This window comes from Berghia stephanieae, chromosome 10 (assembly GCF_034508935.2).
Source record: "Berghia stephanieae isolate SIO BIC M18660-M18661 chromosome 10, UCSD_Bste_1.3, whole genome shotgun sequence".
NCBI classification, from domain to species: domain Eukaryota; kingdom Metazoa; phylum Mollusca; class Gastropoda; order Nudibranchia; family Aeolidiidae; genus Berghia; species Berghia stephanieae.
Genome location: NC_088369.1, coordinates 14,183,073 through 14,199,930, shown reverse-complemented (window position 1 = coordinate 14,199,930; position 16,858 = coordinate 14,183,073). Strand labels below are relative to the sequence as shown.

At 36.2% G+C, this 16,858-nt stretch overlaps 1 protein-coding gene across 4 annotated transcripts in view; it reads left to right on the top strand.

Moving 5' to 3' along the window:
- Positions 1 to 16,858, top strand: part of LOC144980692 (E3 ubiquitin-protein ligase TRIP12-like) — a 77,754-nt gene that overhangs the window by 20,868 nt on the left and 40,028 nt on the right. For all 4 annotated transcript variants that reach the window (XM_078928375.1, XM_078928374.1, XM_078928373.1 and 1 more), the window contains exons 7-17: positions 922 to 1,017; positions 2,046 to 2,131; positions 3,989 to 4,186; positions 4,933 to 5,025; positions 6,677 to 6,838; positions 8,572 to 8,694; positions 11,031 to 11,142; positions 12,382 to 12,446; positions 13,441 to 13,490; positions 14,295 to 14,451; positions 15,763 to 16,006. In XM_078928375.1, coding sequence (XP_078784501.1) covers positions 922 to 1,017; positions 2,046 to 2,131; positions 3,989 to 4,186; positions 4,933 to 5,025; positions 6,677 to 6,838; positions 8,572 to 8,694; positions 11,031 to 11,142; positions 12,382 to 12,446; positions 13,441 to 13,490; positions 14,295 to 14,451; positions 15,763 to 16,006 — 1,386 coding nt within the window. The remainder of the gene's footprint in view (positions 1 to 921; positions 1,018 to 2,045; positions 2,132 to 3,988; positions 4,187 to 4,932; positions 5,026 to 6,676; positions 6,839 to 8,571; positions 8,695 to 11,030; positions 11,143 to 12,381; positions 12,447 to 13,440; positions 13,491 to 14,294; positions 14,452 to 15,762; positions 16,007 to 16,858) is intronic.

Below are 16,858 nucleotides of genomic sequence, written 5' to 3'. Positions count from 1 at the left end.
TTACATCAGATGGTTGTTTGATAGATCATCTATATTCCTTCTTGGAATGCCCAGGATCAGATGGTTGTTTGATGGATTATCTATATTCCTTAATGGAATGCCCAGTTGATGGCATCTTAAGATAAGAGAGAGAGAGAGAGAGGGAGAGAATGAAGAGCAACTACTGCCGACGAATGCTGATGTTGATGCAAATGTGTTCGATGTAATTCAAGCAGAGCCGGGAGATCAACATACAATGTCATGGTCTCTCGGGGATCAGATGAAAATAATAATAGACAAGATAGGAGGGAGGAGTTTTGGCAGCCCTGGAAAAAGTCAATGCGACACCCGACACTTTATTTCAGACCATCACACATTATATGTAAGATTTGATTAGGTGATTAAAATAGTATTGAGGAGATTGGGAGAAAAAAAAAGAGAGAGAAACCCTCCAAATTTTGACATTTTAATTACTTTGACTACAAATTATAAATTTATTTTTCTGCACCTGGTTCACCCTGATGATACATGAATGTGGCATTGAAACATAATGGGAAGTGGTGGAGTTCATATCTTGTTTTGTTTTTTTGTTTGATTTTGTTTTTTTTTTCATTCTCTCTTACTTATACTTATATTCTATTTGAAAGAGTTAAGAATTTAAAAAAAAAGAATAATTCAATCAGAAATCAGATTTACTTGACTGACCTCTGGTGAATTGTAGGATTGGTCTTAAATTATTGTGCTTTGTTTTTTCTATCTTTTGAGTGACTTTGCACATGCATGGATAATTTTTTAATTGATTGAAGAAAATCCACCCACTCATCATCATCACACCATTGTTTGAAGTAAAACTCTTCTACCTTTTTCAGTTCCTCTTTCTTCTGTCTGCCATCTCTTCTCAGAATTTTAAATTCAAACTATCAATTTTTATTTTTTTGACAGCCCTGTTAGAGGCCAGAGGACTGCCCTCTCATCTGTTTGGAGCCTTGGGCCCTCGAATGCATCAGCTGTTACACAGAACCATGAGTGGTGGAACATGTGAGTATTCTTCTTTTCTTTTCTCTTTATATGTGTTATTGTTTGTTTGTTTGTTTGATTGTCGATGTAGCTAAAAATGTCTTATCAACATATTATATGGTTACACAGCCAAGTTTTTCATTACAAACGTTAATTAAAATCCGAAGACAACCTGAAAAAATGTTGGCGCCGCCACCAGGATATAAAATGAGACCTTCCAATCCAAAGATGAGTGGCTAAGCATCACACACCATCGGCTTTCCAATGATTTTACTTTAGATGTTACAGTTAAAATTGTTTTTTTAAATTGAGCTTTTATATAGCTCAATATCCACTAAATGTGCTCAAAGCGCTGTACAAGGGGTCCTTGGTCAACAGCAACATTTAACATTTAGGATGGGATATGACGCCTGTTGGGCGATGTTACAATTTTTTCGGACAGAGACAATGCTGTTAACGGCCAGGTACTCATTTTACACCTGAGTACGGTGAGAGAATGTGGGTAAAGATCCTTCTCCAAGGACTCGACCATGCGCAGACGAGGCTCGACCCCAGGACCTTCTGATCCGAAAGCGAGTGTCATACCACGAGACCACATAGCCGCACAAAATTATGTGTATAAAGATGATATGAAGTTAAAGAAATGCTCACCAGTTGTAAGTAGCAGAACAATAACCAATAACTATACAACTGTCTCACAAATAAAGCTATGAAAGTTTTTAGCCATTCAAAGGGTGCAGCTTTGTGGTTGAGTTGCATGAGGCTTGCTACTTGTTTTGTCAAATTTTGGTGTCCTACTGTGAGCAAAGATATGTCCTTAGGATAGTATTGGCTTTTTACTCATTTTTTCACACCATATTCAGGTCTTGAACTAGTACCTGAGGCAAATATCAAAATTTAATTCTGGATTTTATTCTGTCAAATATGGTTTTGATAATTTGATTTTGTGTTGAAAGACTCGTGATTAAGATGAATTGAGTGAAATATTGCTTTTATTAGTTTTAAAATTTATTCGCCCCAACCCCCCTCCCTTTTCCTGACTGAAACAGTAACCAAAGTCCAACACCTACTCCAGAGTCTGCAAGCCACAGGGGACGAGGCCCAACAATTGTCTGCTCTCATGGAAATGTGCCAGGTAGCTTTGGATGACAATGTCATTATTTGGTTGACTTATTTTACTTAAGGTCCTTCTGCAATTCATGTTGGTCATTTTAATTTCTGCCTAAAATAATTTCACCAATTTCTCTCTGAAATTAGTACCTGGATGGTAACAATTGGAAAAAAGCACTAAACAAGTGTAATGTCTTGTCCTGAATGTTGAGTTTTGCTGTTAGCTTGGAACCACTAGGAAAGCGCTTTGAGCATATTAGTAGATTTTGCACTATATATAAAGGCTTTAGTTCTTCCTATTTGTTTTCTTATACACAAGCGAATCCCTGACATCTTCGATTTCAACACGCACGTAGCGGTCTAAAAACTGGGTGGGGTTCCGACCTCCCAGAGTGGGCAGGGAGATACTTGTTCTGTCTTCTATCCCACTGTATCTGTTTTCAATTGCTTTCCGTCTTTGTCTTGGAATAAGATTGCTTAGTTTTGTCCTGGCCAGAGTCCTTGGCTGGGAGGGGAACAGTCAAATGTATAGTTATGGTTTTGGGAGATGATATTTTTTGTCTTGTAAATCATCTCTCTCTTATACTCTGTTATGTTTTGTTTACATATTATATATGATTTGTAAACATTTGAGTGTGTTCCTCTTAGTTGAGACCTGTTCTTGTGTCTGGGTGAGACTTAGGTGATCTCAAACTAAGTACTGTGATAGTATCCTCTTGGAATCTACACCTGTTTTTTATTTGAACCAATTCCTCTTTGTCTTACCTTTTCTTGGGTGCTTTAAATGTAATTCTAGAACTTTTTACTATCATATTTTCTTCCTTTTTACTTGCGCTTATATGACCTTAATGTGTTGCAATGACGTAAAACCCTTAAAAACAAAACAAACAAAACGGTCTATAAAAAAAGAATGATAAAGAGCAGAGTAACATCAACTTCATTTATTTTCTTATTTGTAACCAACCAGCTATATTTGTCTCAGGGTGCTTGCGGGGATGTCGCTAATCCCGTATTTTGATTGGATAAATACCTACTGGTTAGCAGTCTTAGTTTTTCCATTCCCACCTCTCTCTCTCTCTCTCTCTCTCTCTCTCTCTCTCTCTCTCTCTCTCTCTCTCTCTCTCTCTCTCTCTCTCTCTCTCTCTCTCTCTCTCTCTCTCTCTCTCTCTCTCTCTCTCTCTCTCTCTCTCTCTCTTTCTGTCTCTTTCTCTCTCTGTCTCTGTCCCTCTCTATCTCTCTGTCTCTCTCTCTCTCTCTCTCTCTCTTTCTGTCTCTTTCTCTCTCTGTCTCTGTCCCTCTCTATCTCTCTGTCTCTCTCTCTCTCCCCGCTTTCTCCCCCCCCCCTCTCTCTCTCTCTCTCTCTCTCTCTCTCTCTCTCTCTCTCTCTCTCTCTCTCTCTCTCTCTCTCCTCCCTCTCTCTCTCTCTCTATCTATCTCTCTCCCCCTCTCTCTTTTTTTATTCCCTTCCCCTTCCCCTCTCTCCGTGTGTGGTTGTGTTTGTGTGTGTGTATGTGTATGCAAAAGAGGGAGAGGAAATGGGGGACAGGGAGAGGAATGCTTGTATACATGAATTTAATGAAAGAGCACATGTCCATATTAATGTGACACGTTTAGGTACAAAACTCACATTTTTTAAAGATTTTTTTGCCAGTAATTCTGTGCTAAAGCGTGTGCTGTATGGAACAATGTTAATCCCCAACCTTATTTTTTTTGTAAAGAATAGATTGTCATCATCATCATCACCATTATTATTATTATTATTATTATTATTATTATTATTATTATTATTATTATTATTATTATTATCATCATCATTATTATTAGATTTTGGCCCTTAAAGATTTAATTTAAACCTTTTTTTTTCCTTCTTCCCCTCCTGTAGATTCTTGTGATGGGCAATGAAGACAGTCTGGTGGGTTTCCCCATTAAGCTGGTGGTCCCAGCTCTCATCCAGCTACTCCAAATGGAGCACAATTTTGAGATGATGATTCACGCCAGCAGGGCCCTCACATATATGATGGAGGCTCTGCCTCGATCCTCGGCCTGCGTGGTGGAAGGTGTGGCCATCTTCTTAGAAAAGGTTAGTCCCTCGTCTGGTCTGTGAGAAATTGATAATATTCTAAGAAGTAAACATGAACTTTTACTTCCCCAGAGCACTTTACTTTGTATTCGCATTTACTGCTTCATCTGGCCACAGAAATCCAAATTTTCAGTCACTGCAGTACGAGTTACATGTCATTGTATTATCACTCTTACTGTCTTTAACCACATAGTCATTCATGCTTTCCGTCTTAGGATGATATTACTTGGTTTTGTCCTGGCTCTGCCAGATACCCTGGCTGGAAGGGAAACAGTCAAATTTATAGTGTTAGCTTTGGAAGATGATACTTTTTTCATTGTAAATCGTCTCTCTATTATGTATTCTGTAAACATTTGAGTGGGATTCTGTACTGGTGAATGGATGAGACTTTTATGTGATCTCAAACTAAGTACATTGATGGTATGCTCTTGGAATCTACATCTGTTCCCTATTTGTTCCCAGTTCCCCTTTGTTTTGCTTTTTCTTGGATGTTGCAATTGTAATTATAGAATTTGTCTTTCCTATTTTCTTCTTTTTTACTGGCGCTGGTATAACCTAAATGTGTTGCAAGCGCCGTAAAACCCTTAAAAACATAAAACATCCTCTGTTTCTTTATCAGGAAATAATGGTTAATGGAGTCTGTGTGTGTGTGGTCTAATAGGGCCATTGACTTTCTTTGTAGACTTGGGATGGTGTTGGTATTGTATATCATTTGATCTAATGTTTTGTCGATGTTTGGCTTTCAGCTTCAAGTGATAAATTGTATCGATGTGGCTGAACAGTCTCTCTCCGCTCTAGAGACTTTGTCCAAGAGACATGGGAAAACTGTCCTGCAAGCCGTGAGTATCCAAGTATTTATTATGGCAATATCTACCCCTGTTTTTGTTGCGGGTTCTTCGTTTGTTATTGTTTTTTGTTGTTAAAAAAAATGTATTTTGAAAGTTTTTGGTAAAAGGTAACAAGAATGTCAAGTAGCTCTAAAGGAAAAAGTCAACGTTGAGGCATCCCCAAAAGTTAATGTTGAGCCATCCCCAAAAGTTAATGTTGAGTCATCCCCAAAAGTTAATGTTGAGCCATCCCCAAAAGTTAATGTTGAGCCATCCCCCAGGGTTCCTGTGCGGCCTTCTTGAATTCCAGGATTCCTTGGAAACTCCTTGGTTTTGATATTACCCCGTCAGTCTCCTGAAAACTCCTTGAATTTCACGAGACTGTAAAAAAAAAAAAATCTGAGTATGTCAAAAATACAACTAAAATCACATCATTATCACTACGACGATGGTCACATCACCTTCACTACCTTCGACGGTGTAGATAAAAAATATGACCAAAACATACCTGCCTACTTTTACGGATCGCCCGTAATTGTTACGGAAATTAGGTAACAATTTCGGACATACGGAAATGGAAGAAATATTACGGATTTTGATTTCATTTGGTCGTAGTATTAGAGAGAAAAAAAACAATTATTTTTTTTATTTTAAGTCCCGCAGTTATCAAAGAAAGAAGAAAAAAAAATGTTCCCTTAAAGTTATAAAGGCTACTGCTCAGTTCACGCCCATGATAGCTTTGTAGATATGCACTATTGTTTTTCTTTTTTGTTGTTGATTGGGGGAGTATTACTAAAATTGTACCATTTATTACTGATGAATTTTGTGTTGGCTACTGATTTTGAAATGTTCAAGTAGACAGGTATGCCAAAACCACATCATCAACACTACAGCGACGGTCACATCATGTTCACTACCTTCCTTAGTATAATCATCAACATAACATCATAATCATCACGATCATCATTCCTACGAGGAGATAAAAATTGTAGTCCCTATTAACTCTAAAAGTCAACAAGTTACCTTTACAAGGATTAAATAACACATTTAACGGAAAGAAAGATAAAGGGAGGAAATGTGACTCATAGAGGGAACAACTCAAAACAAACGGCATTTCTGCCTTTGGCCTTTTTCACGAAATATTTTATATTTACTTGAAAAAGGCCAAAGGCCCAAACGTCATTTGTTTAGTGTTGTTACCTTATTTATGAGTCACATTTCCTCCCTTTATCTTTCTCTCCATTGTATTGTCTCATTTAGGTCCCTCTAGTTTTTTGGTTAATAACACATGCGGTAGCCTTGACATCAACTTTCATTTTCATTAAGTTTTAATGACCAATAGGCTTCAACAGTCGTGACGTCACTTCCCTCGTAATGACGCATCGTAACTTAGGAGCTGGTTCTAAATTATCAGAACAATGGCGGACGCCCTTATGAAATACTTCTCCGACGAGCATAAAAGTGTATCCAGAGGAGAAAGACAATATAAATCTCATCATGTTTTGACTTTTATACATTCTGATCACATGACATGTGAAAAAGTTCTAGCCAGCATGAAGAGTAAAAAGTACAGATTTTGTTTTTTTTAGAACCAAGCTGCTCGTTGCTGGGTGGACGTGACATCAGACTATTGAAACCAATTTGCAATTTTGTTTTATTTCAGGGTGGTATTTCAGCCTGCCTCATGTTCCTGGATTTCTTCAGCATCATTGCCCAAAGAAGAGCCCTCAACATCACTGCCAACTGTGTTCAGTCCATGTCGTCTGACGAGTTCCATTATATGAGGGATTCCCTGTCCCTGCTCAGTGGGAGACTCAGCCATTCAGTAAGTCACATAACACACTCAGATCAACTGACTGGTTAGATGATTTTTTTTTTCTCTTTGGACATTGTGGTGGATTGAATTCCCCATAGGGCATGGGAACGCTAAGTATCCACCTCTGATGGATTCCTCATCTGTCCACAGCCCAGCTACCTCTTTTATCTCCATCTATATCATTTAACCTTACCACTGATAGTTTGCTCTCAGAATCTACATGTGTGTTTTTTTCTCTTTGGACATTGTGGTGGATTGAATTCCCCATAGGGCATGGGAACGCTAAGTATCCACCTCTGATGGATTCCTCATCTGTCCACAGCCCAGCTACCTCTTTTATCTCTGTCTACATCATTTAACCTTACCACTGATAGTTTGCTCTCAGAATCTACATGTGTGTTTTTTTCTCTTTGGACATTGTGGTGGATTGAATTCCCCATAGGTCATGGGAACGCTAAGTATCCGCCTCTGATGGATTCCTCATCTGTCCACAGTCCAGCTACCTCTTCTATCCCCTTCTATATCATCTACCCTTACCACCTGTCTTTATTCCTTATTCTTGTATCCTTATTCTAGAATGGGATCATTTTATTTTACCTTGGCCAAGATATACCATATAAAGATGGTTAAAAAGTAAATCGTCTGTTATATACTATTACAATCATTTGTTTTGAATATATGTGCGGCTATGTGGTCTTGTGGTATGAAACTCTCTTTCGGATCGGAAGGTCCTGGGTTCGAGCCTCGCTTAGCGCACAGTTGAGTCCTTGGAAAAGACTCTTTACTCACTGTCTCTCTCCGTACTAAGGTGTAAAATGAGTACCTGTCTCAACAGCACTGTCAGAAAAATTGTAATATCGCCCAACAGGCGTCATGTCTCATTCTACATGTTACTTGTTGCTGTTTGTCAGGGACCCTTTTAGCACATGTAGTGGATATTGCACTATATAAAAGTTCTAGTTTTTGGGGTTTTTTTTATATCATACTTTGTAAAATTTGAGTGTATCCTTCATAGCGGGATCCTTTTCTTGTGCCTGGATGGGACTTTTAGTTAATGTCAAATAGGCAAATCAGTGGATTGCTTGTCTTGCTTTTTTTCTTTTGTGGTGCTTTTTCACTTCTAATCTACATCTTTATCTCCATCATCTTCCTTTTTACTATCACTGAAATGACCTAATAGTGTGGCAGCACGTAACACCTCTTAAAGCTTTTATTTCTTTTGTGGTGCTTTTCGCTTCTAATCTACATCTTTTTCTCCACCATCTTCCTTTTTACTAACACTGAAATGACCTTATAGTGTTGCAAGCACCGTAACACCTCTTAAAGCTTTTATTTCTTTTGTGGTGCTTTTCACTTCTAATCTACATCTTTATCTCCATCATCTTCCTTTTTACTATCACTGAAATGACCTAATAGTGTGGCAAGCACCGTAACACCTCTTAAAGCTTTTATTTCTTTTGTGGTGCTTTTCACTTCTAATCTACATCTTTTCCTCCATCATCTTCCTTTTTACTATCACTGAAATGACCTAATAGTGTGGCAAGCACCGTAACACCTCTTAAAGCTTTTATTTCTTTTGTGGTGCTTTTCGCTTCTAATCTACATCTTTTTCTCCACCATCTTCCTTTTTACTATCACTGAAATGACCTAATAGTGTGGCAAGCACCGTAACACCTCTTGAAGCAAGACACGCGTTGCATGCCTTCTTGCTATTCATTCATTATCCATTGTTACTTTTTCAGGACAGCAAGTCCGTAGAAAGTGTGTGTCTGTGTTTTGCCCGTCTTGTGGACAACTTCCAATGTGATCAACGTCTGCTGAAGGAGATAGCCGTACATGACCTGCTGACCAACATCCAACAACTGGTAAGGAACACCTTGGATGCTTTTCTTTTAAAAAATATTTTAAATGATATATTCATGAAGAAATCTCACCAATAGTCTCATATGGTATTTTGTTTGATTGATTGAGATAATAATGATAATAACAATGCTCTTCAACAGTCGTAACGTCACTTCCTTCCTAATGACGCATGGTAACCTCGTAACACTGGCTCTAAACTATCGGAACAATGGCGGACGCCCGTATGAAATATTTCCCCGGCGAGCATAAAAGCGTATTCAGAGGGGAAAAAAATAAAAATTTGATCACGTTTTGACTTTTACACATTCTGATCACAAGGCATATGAAAAGTTCTAGCCAGCATGAAGAATAAAAAGTAATTATTTTCTTTGTTTAGAACCAAGATGGCCACCGTTGCCTGGCGGCATGACATCAGACTTCTGAATCCAATTATAATGATAATAGTAACAATAATGATGACATAAATAATAATAATAATCAAAATGACAGTAATAATACTAATGATAATAGTAATAATACTGGTAATGATAATAATTTGTATAGTATGTGTCCCATACAATATAGCTCTAGGCGTACACTAGACATGACATGCAATATTCATTATAAAATTCACTCTTACATATGGTCAATAGCAGAATTATTATAAACGTGTAAATGATGGGAAAATGATGTAGCTGACACTACAAATACAGTTTGTGATTAAATTGTGGTATTTATACTTTAAGATTGCATATCCTTTCTTTTTCAATTTTTAAAAAAAAAGTCAAGTCATTTATGTGGTGCTATTTGAAAAACTGTGAACATTTAAAATGCAGCATAAAATATGAATTTTATAATAAAATAATATGAGTTGGGTTAAGCTTTTATTTGTTTTGTTGCTGAGAGGCCTTTAAGTTCCCAGTCCTGCCCAGTTCTACGAAAAATTCGTAAAATTACGAAGTTTTCGCTCTGTCTACAGAACTGCATACACGTCTTTGACTCAATAAATCTTGTCTAAAAGGAAAGTTTAATACCTTGGAACCTATTTTTGAGGACTGTGGAGCATTTTTGGATAATGATAAGGGCAAATTATTATTCTGCAAAGTTAACTTTATAGTGACTTTTTCTTTTTCTTTCCTTGGAGCTACGATTTTTAAAAAATTTCAAGTAGGCTGCTGTTGAGTTCCTCATAGAAGTATTTGTTTTAATATATTATAATCTGATGATTTTAAATTTGAAGTTCATCCCTTGGCATTTGTGTCAGTGCATGATATAATTGGTTGGAAAGTGAAAATTTTGGATTTGCATTTTTTGGGTTTTCTGAAAGATTTATTTGATGTAAATCTGGTAATTTTTCATGAAGTTATGGTCAGATGTATGGGAAAGGTATCCAGCAACTTTTTTCAAATTTCATACTTTTCCAACTCGACTAGCTGTTAAAAATATTTAGAAGTGAAATTAAGCTTTGATATTTCCCTGAAGATGTACAAAAAGGGTTGATTTAATCATTTATGACAAGAACTCATTTTGGATTAAAATTGACCTTCTAACTAAACTTGGCAATATTTCAGTTCAAACCTTTTCACCATCCGACTGATTATGTCATTTTCTGTATCATTTGGGTAACATCCCGACATGATACCAGATTGATCTGATGGGTTACAAATGATCTGGCAGTTACCACCAGGACCAAGGAAGGATTTTGATGGCTGGGGATTGACTATGAAGGAGGATTTTAATTGGAGACTTTTAGATATGCGCTATAGATTCTAATTTAAATGACTATTGAATCTGTTTCAACCCAGTTTGGGGCTCATAATCATACAGGGGCAAATTGAGAGGTTGTCATTGTCTTGTGCCAACATGTACATAGGTATTGTATTTTGGTCTTCTTTGTTTTTTTATTATTAAAGTGAAAAAGTTGGGAGCAGACTCTGGTATAAGATAGACATGTGAAAGGGATATATTAAAACAGTGCCAGAAAGAAAATTACGAGGATAAAATTATGCCAAGAAATGATGACTTGGGATCAAACCTTAGACCTCCTGATTACCATTCAGTCCAGGCAGGTTGATTTTTTTTGGGGGGGAGGGGGATGATTTTTTTTTGTTTTTTCCTTACTGCTTTGTCTGGACACCTGAGGGGGTAAGAAAGAGCTTGCGTCTGAGAAATACTTGCAATAGTGGCCGAACCTAAGATATTGGCCTCAGCTGTGGGAGAGCCCAAAGGGCTACATGCCGGCCGGCATAAAGGGTAGTCAGTAAGTTTGTCAGACACTGTTCCATATCCATGTCTTCAGATTTGAATCTTCTATCGGAATGTCCCTGACATATTTGACTCTTGTCTTTTATCCCTCCAGTTAATGATGAGTCCCCCTGTCATCAACACCAGCGTGTTCATCACTGTCATCCGTATGTTGGTGGTCATGTGTTCCAACTGTCCCGATCTGGCTGTCATTCTACTCAAACAAAGTAAGAACTTAAAACCTTTTTGTTCTATTTGAAAAGAAATTATAATGCAATGCAGGCATCCAAATATTACATCAATGATTTTTTTTTTTCTCGAAGAGCATCTCTAATATGTATGTTTGATTTGAGTTATAATTTATTTATGTCTTGTGAAAAAAGAAATTCACAATTATTTCTATGTAATGCATTTCCACAGATACCCCATGCTCAGTGGGCTTTACCATGCTTCATTTAGTCCCCTTATAATCCCAAATGCAACCAAATTCCATCATCAAATAGATTGCAACTGGCTTGTTAGGCATCTATTTTGCACCAGCAGTTTTACAATATATGTCACTGCTCTCAGCCGGTTCGTTGTTCTCATTGGAGTGGCTGGATGGGGTCCTTTGACCTCCTATGATGGGCAGAAGGATACTTTCTATGACTTCTATCCTCTTATGTTTTCCGAGTTGCTTTCTGTCTTTGTCTTGGAATGGGATTACTCGGTATTGTCATGCCCCTTGCTGAAGTCCTCAGCTGAGCGGGAAACAGTCAAATATTAAGTATTAGATTTGGGAGATTATATTTTTTTTCCTTATAAATCATCTCTCTGTTATAGAGTGCATTCCTCTTAGTGTGATCCTGTGCTTATGTCTGGATGAGACTTTTAGGTGATTTCAAACTAAGTACATCGATGGTGCATTCTTGGAATCTACACTTGTTCCCTATATGAATCAATTCCTCTATGTTTTTTCAAAAATCATTTGTCATCCATGCAAAAAGAAAAAAAAGAAAAATTTTTAACCCTCATATTTTCAGAGAATGCATTTGTTTTTCTTTTTCTTTCTTTTTTCTTTTTCTTTCTTCTTTTTCTTTCTTTCTTCCTTTTTAAAAATTTATTTATATATTTTTTTTAAAAATTTCATTCCTGTGTAAATAAAAGGTTTTACCCAAAATATTTGTTTTGTATTGTTTTGCCTCAAATGGTTTCACTGTAGCTATTTTGAAGTATCCTTTTTTGGTGGGGATCTTTTTTTCTTCCATCGTCCTGGGAAAAAAAATTAAGAATATCCTGCCTAGATATAAATTACTACTGACTTACTTTTGCTTTGTATTGTGTTAAAAAAATCTGCAGACACTTATAAATTTTAGACATATGTTCTTTTATCCCATCACCTTTCATTTTCCTGGTGCTAATAATACCATAAAGTGTCACAACTCTTCAAAACAGAATGGTAAATTTTTACTTTTATTAAATTTCAGAAATAGCTGAAACCCTGAGGTATCTGTTGACAGGCTCTGCTGAAAGTGGCGATGGTTGTTTTGAAGTAAGATACATTTTTATTGGTGTAATGATGGCATAGTGTTATGGCTTATTCTACCAGTGCTGTTAACTTTCTAAAAACTTTTAAAATGTTCTCGTGATTGTAAGTATGGAAATCATACTACTCTGCATCCCTTGTAATACAGAAAATTTGCAGACAGCAACTACGTTCTTACAAATTCATCAAAAATAAAAATTGTAAATCATCTCTCTGTTATGTTTTGTTATTTTTGTTGATTTGAATAAATAATGTAAGCATTTGAGTGTGTTCCTATTAGTGAGATCCTGTGGTTGGGTCTGGATGAGACTTTTAGGTGATCTCAAACTTTGCAGGAAATATTGTTAATTTTAGAGGATGATTTATTTTTACTTGTAAATCAACTCACAGTTATGTACTTTTATATCTATTAGTTCTGAGTATATTGTGGACTTTGTAAACATCTGAGTGCATGATCCTTTGTTTTTGCCTGGATAGGATTTTTAGGCAATGTCAAAAAAGGCACTTAGGTGGATTGCTCGCGAAATCTTCCTGGCTGGGAAGGAAACCGTCAAATGTATAGGTAGAGTTTTGGGAGAAACTATGATATGGGAGATGATATTTTTTGTCTTGTAAATCATCTCTCTGTTATTCACTGTATTATGTTTTGTTAAAATATTATATATGATTTGTAAACATTTGAGTGTATTCCTCTTAGTAGGGACCTGTGCTTGTGTCTGGATGAGACTTTTAGGTGATCTCAAACTAAGTTTTTTGATAGTGTGCTCTTGGAATCTACATCTGTTTCCTATTTGAACCACTTCCCCTTTGTCTTAACTTTTCCTTTGTGCTTTAATTGTAATTCTAGAACTTTTGACTATCCCATTTTCTTCCTTTTTACTGGCACTGATATGACCTAAATGTGTTGCAAGCGCTGTAAAACCCTTAAAAACAAACAAACAACCAAACGTCATCCAATCCCAAAATGTTTATGATGATACCAAACTTGTTTACTCCACAGCTTGTATCGAGGACTCCACAGGAACTGTACGAAATTGTCAGTCTGATTGGGTAAGCTTTGGTTCTTTTCAATTACATTTTTTGATTTGTTGACTTTGACTTTTTTTTCATTGTGTTTTTTTTTCATTTGTTGTTGGCTGAAGAAGGGTTTTGAGCCTGAAACTTCTTAACCTTCAGTGCTTTTTTTTTGGTTTTTTTTTTTTAAGCTGTTATATTCATTTATTTTTAAAATATTTTTTTTTAAATGCATTTTATGCTGTACATTTTATCATGGTCGATTATTTCAACAATACTGCACTTATTATTCCCCTCTGGACAGCAAAATGTAAATGAGTTTCCATTCGATATAGTGTCTTGTGTTCTATTAGCGCTCTTACAGTATTAGACTGCCAAAAAGCCAGGCAGAATTTTTGAGAGAACTCTCACCCCTTCACTCACTGACCATGCTCAGGGTGTCCAGCGAGGTCATAAATTTGACGTCTTGGTCCTAAAGGTTGTAGATGGTCATAAATTTGCATCTATGGTCGTAAAATAGTTGATTCAAAGAACTAGAATTTCAAAAGAATTTTGAAAAGTTCATTGAAAAATTAAGTCTGAGAAGACTGAATTGCGATTACAAAAAATGACAAGGCTTTATCTACTAACACTACTTCTATGATTACAATTACTACAACTACTACTACTACTGCCACTACCATTTTTACTGCTACTACTACTATACTACTACTACTTATACTACTTCTACCACCTGTGTGGGGTTCCTGGCTTCTGATACTGGAATAAATTCAGGCTCTCTTGAGCCTTACGCCTGTTAAGAACTACCTTGAACTGGATATCATTTTTTGTCGATTTCAGTGAGCTGTTACCACGTCTGCCGACAGATGGGATATTTTCAGTGAATTCTCTACTGAGGAAAGGTGGAGGAATTTGCCAGGACTGTGCCTTCTGGCAATGGCAAGATGACAGGGGTCTCTGGCACATGTACGCACCCATCGACAACAAGATTGTAGAGGTGACCTCATCATCAATGTCTTTTTTGTCATCATTCTCATCATCATCATCATCATCATAATATCATATTATCATCATCATTTGCATCATTATAATCATTATTGCCATCATCATTCAGTCATTAAATTTGCAAGGATTCGGCTGGGATAGAAGAAAAGTATGAAGAAATGCAACTAAACTGCTTATCATTTGGCCAAGTGGATAGAAAGCATTGCCAGATGTCCGCTAATTAGCAGAGTTCGCTATTTTTATTTTCCGCGCTATTTTTTCGATAATCCAGTAAACTGGCTCCTCGTCTTTTGGATATTTTTTATGGTGATCCTTTCCATGATGCACATAATGCCTCTAAAAAATACCTATTTGCACTTTTCTGTGGCGTAGTTGAGAGACTCTTTTCTCATATTTTTACTGACTTTTAGTGCTCTGTTGACTTGATGGACATATGTGAAATATTTTTCATTTTGAATAGAGGCAAAACTCATGTTTTATGTAAATTTCTTCGTTTTTCCCCCGATTTGTAGGAAGTTTTCCCCCCTCCTCTTTTTTCAAATTTCCCACTGGCAGCTATGATAGTCGTTCATGCTTTGATAGTGAACCCAAATAACGAGTTCCAGAGCCAAATTAAAGGACCACAGATATGTAATATATAATGATTTATACAACACACAGGATCCATAAAGTGCTTTAAGGCACTACACATGCAATAGGTAACACAAAACAGTTGTACTATTACTACTCAAAAACCTGTCTGAGAAAATCACATTGATGTGTATGGATATCAGTGTTTTTCTGTGGCCTCAGAGATTCTTTGAGGTCAACGACTTGTCACTGAAATTCTAGAGTGTAATAGCGGTGGTTTTTGTAAAAGATATGAGGAAAATAAATATATATTTAGGATTTTTTAAAAATAAAATCGTTTATTCAAATTTTCAATTCCGGATTTTTTCATTTTAGGATTTAAATTGAAATTTAAACTTAACATTGACTTAAGAATTTATTTAAGTAACTATCAATTTTAGGCTTAATCACAAGGAAATAGTTATCTTCCAAAGAGAGATTCTAAGGGAAATAATTCTCAATTTATCAAAATTTAGAGATAGAGATAATCCTTTTTTAAAAAATACAAAACAAAAAAACGTTTAATATCACTTTATAAATTTGTAAATTTTGATTTACAAAAAAAATTTAGTTTTCTCCTATTTTTTTTGGTAGCTTTTGACAATCCAGGATATTTGAGGGCTTGTGATAGTGTTCTCATTCTGATTCATGCCCACACATTGTCAACCCCTTGCTATGCTATCCATTTTTGCAGGCTGCCTACCAGGCTGGAGAAGAGGAAGTGAATCTGTCCACCATGGGGAGGTCATATGTCCTTGACCTTAACTCCATGCAACAGATCAACGAAGACACGGGAACCGCCAGGCCAGTTGTCAGGAAGACGAACAGTCTGATGGCCAATGTCGGTGGTGCAGGTGGAGCTGCCAGTAGTGGTGTTACTGGTGTTCCAAGTGGTGCTTCTAGTGGTGGTACCAATTCTGCTTCACAGGGACAACAAGGTATGAATACAAAGTCTCTTAGATTGGATTGGATTGCCATATGACCTTGGAAATAGGCTCTACAGTCTTGTGACTTAAACAGATTTAATCGGTATAAACAGCATGTTTTCTTTGAGTTTTTTTTGTTTGAGGGGAGAGGGGGGGGGGGGGGGGGTGGCACATTCAGATTTTTCAGGTTTAAATCAAAGTTTTAGAGGAAAGTGTGAAATTAGGGCTTTTCTTGAGATTGGACAACTTCAATCCTTATTGCATTAAAAAGTGAGAATTCATACAGATAAAACTGGAAATCATATACACATTTGATATATAAATATGTATGTACGCTCATTTCTTTTGTATACCTGTGTAAAACAATGTGCAAGCGTGTATGTTCGTATAGGGCTGTGTCTGTAATGTAAACGTGTTGATGTTCATACCATGAACCAAACTGAGCATTGTTTACCTCACATGAATTGCCTTTAATTTGGACAATAAAGATTATTATTATTATTATTATTATTATTATTATTATTATTATTATTATTTATTATTATTATTATTATTATTATTATTATTATTAGATTTATTTTTTTTAATATTGACATTTTTAATTCGTTTTTTATTTTTTTAAAAATTAAACAGAAACCCATTTTTGCATGTAAACATGGAATATACCTTAATTGTTCCAATATATTATTCATACTTTCACTATTTGCTGGACACCCTGTATAAGCCTTTTCTGCAATTCTGGATAGATTGCTTTATGAAGAAATTTTTTAATGACATTCCTTACACCTATCTGTCACAGCTCTGTAGTCCAATATTGCAATATTAAAACTCAGCTTGTGATTTTAGTCAAAGATCTTAATCCTC